Here is a 1830-nt window from a genome sequence, read left to right on the forward strand (position 1 = left end):
GCCAGCCAGCCCCGCCCCCTGGTGGGCTGAGCTGGCCACACACACACCTCTCTCTCTCTCTCTCTCTCTCTCTCTCTCTCTCTCTCAAATAAATAAATAAAGGTAAAAAAAAATAAATAAAACTCTTTATGCTAGATAAATATATCAGTGTGTACACTGCTATGAGATATTTGAAAAAAAAGACTATTAATTGCAGACAAACTTACCATTTACCCATTCCTCATATGACTAGGAGACCTTCTATTTCTTATGTTGGCAAAACAACGCTTACAGGCACTGGCGTCATGTCTCAGGAGAAGAAAGGGGCTGACAGTTGGGAAAAAGCCAGCAATGATTATAGATGTGTTCACCAGGATCCATGTAGGATTATAAGTGAAAGAGCTATAGACTTGAATGATGCAGGACACTGTGTAAAAGCAGACGTAGGTAATGACCAGGAGAAGGATGTTTTTGGTAGCTCTGGACTCAGGGGAAGATCCAGGTCTGACATTAGTCGTACGGATGTATTTCATCTGCTGCTTGTGCCTGTGCAGGATAGATACCATGTAGCTGCTTGTCCAGAGCATGAGGCCCACACACAGAACATCAGGAAAGGACAGAAGGGCTGCATATAATGACTCTGCGATTTTGTTGTGACGAATACTGGAACAGTAACTATGATGTTTGAGGTTTGTTAAATTTTGGTTGCTCTGCTTGCCAGTGATGGACAAAAGAAAAATAACATTTACAAGGCTGTACAGGACCCAGAACAGGCACATGGAGGAGTCAGCGTACTGGGGAGCCTTTACTTTGAGTTCTGCCCACCTGGAGATCCTGGAACTGATGGTGATGGCTTGGAATACACTGAGGAAACAAGTGCTGCCCACGGTTCCACCCCTGCTTATTCTCTGCAGATAGAACAGTAGTTTGCATCCCACATCACCGGGAGAAACTTGCCAACCAAAAGCTGCTATGCTGTGGGGCACTCCTCTAACCAGGAGAGTTAAGAGATTGGCTACAATCAAGTGCTTAACGATTAGGTCTGTGCACCTTAACTTGAACCCAGTGAAGTAAAGGAACAGATAGTGGTAGAGAAGGGAGCAATTGCCTAGAACCCCAATTACAATCTGCAATGAGAAGACCACTCCAATAACAACTTCACTGTCTGTCATCCTGCCCATTGCCTGTTGTCTGGGCTGAGGACCCTGCAGGGAAAGTTGAGGCTTGGACTGCCTGTTCCAAGATAAAGGGACCAACAGTGTTCACCTGCCACTGGCTCACACTGAGAACTATTTGTTATTTTATAACAGGACTCCAAGGGCTGTTTTACACATATTTTTAATATATTTGGTACAAGGTCCCACTATGCAGCTCAGACTCATAGTGATTCTCCTGATTCAGCCTCCCCAGTGCAGGGATTACAAGTGTGCACCATCGTACCTGGTCTTGGTGGTCAGCACAGAGTGCCCAGGGAAGACCTGCCATGGAATGTGGACCTAGTAATTGAACCCAGGGCCTTGTGCTTGCCTAGACAGGTGCTTATACTGCCAGATAACTCCACAGCCCTAATTTACACATTTGAAGAGGCTTTATGATTTACACATTTCTGCTATGAAGGCATCAGGCCTAATGACTAATTCCTTTCTCACAATTTGTGATGCAAGTATGACTAAGATTTTAACTTTGAAAATGACAAAATCTTGGGCAGAGGGAGGTTAAATGATGTCTAAATTCATACCTTCATGAGAGCTAGAGAGTGTCTTGGCCCTGGGTAAGTGATGACTTGGAAAACAATCATGGTTTCCTAAAACATTCTTTCACTGGGTTTTGGAGGAATCCTACATTATATTT

At 44.2% G+C, this 1830-nt stretch overlaps 1 protein-coding gene across 1 annotated transcript; it reads right to left on the bottom strand.

The window, feature by feature from the left end:
* Positions 1-209: 209 nt before the first annotated feature.
* LOC101586608 (vomeronasal type-1 receptor 4-like) lies at positions 210-1160 on the bottom strand. Its single transcript, XM_004644718.2, has one exon. The coding sequence runs from the start codon at positions 1158-1160 to the stop codon at positions 210-212; it is 951 nt and encodes a 316-aa protein (XP_004644775.2).
* Between the last annotated feature and the right edge of the window lie 670 nt (positions 1161-1830).

Source organism: Octodon degus, unplaced genomic scaffold (assembly GCF_000260255.1).
Source record: "Octodon degus isolate 3935 unplaced genomic scaffold, OctDeg1.0 scaffold00206, whole genome shotgun sequence".
NCBI lineage: Eukaryota > Metazoa > Chordata > Mammalia > Rodentia > Octodontidae > Octodon > Octodon degus.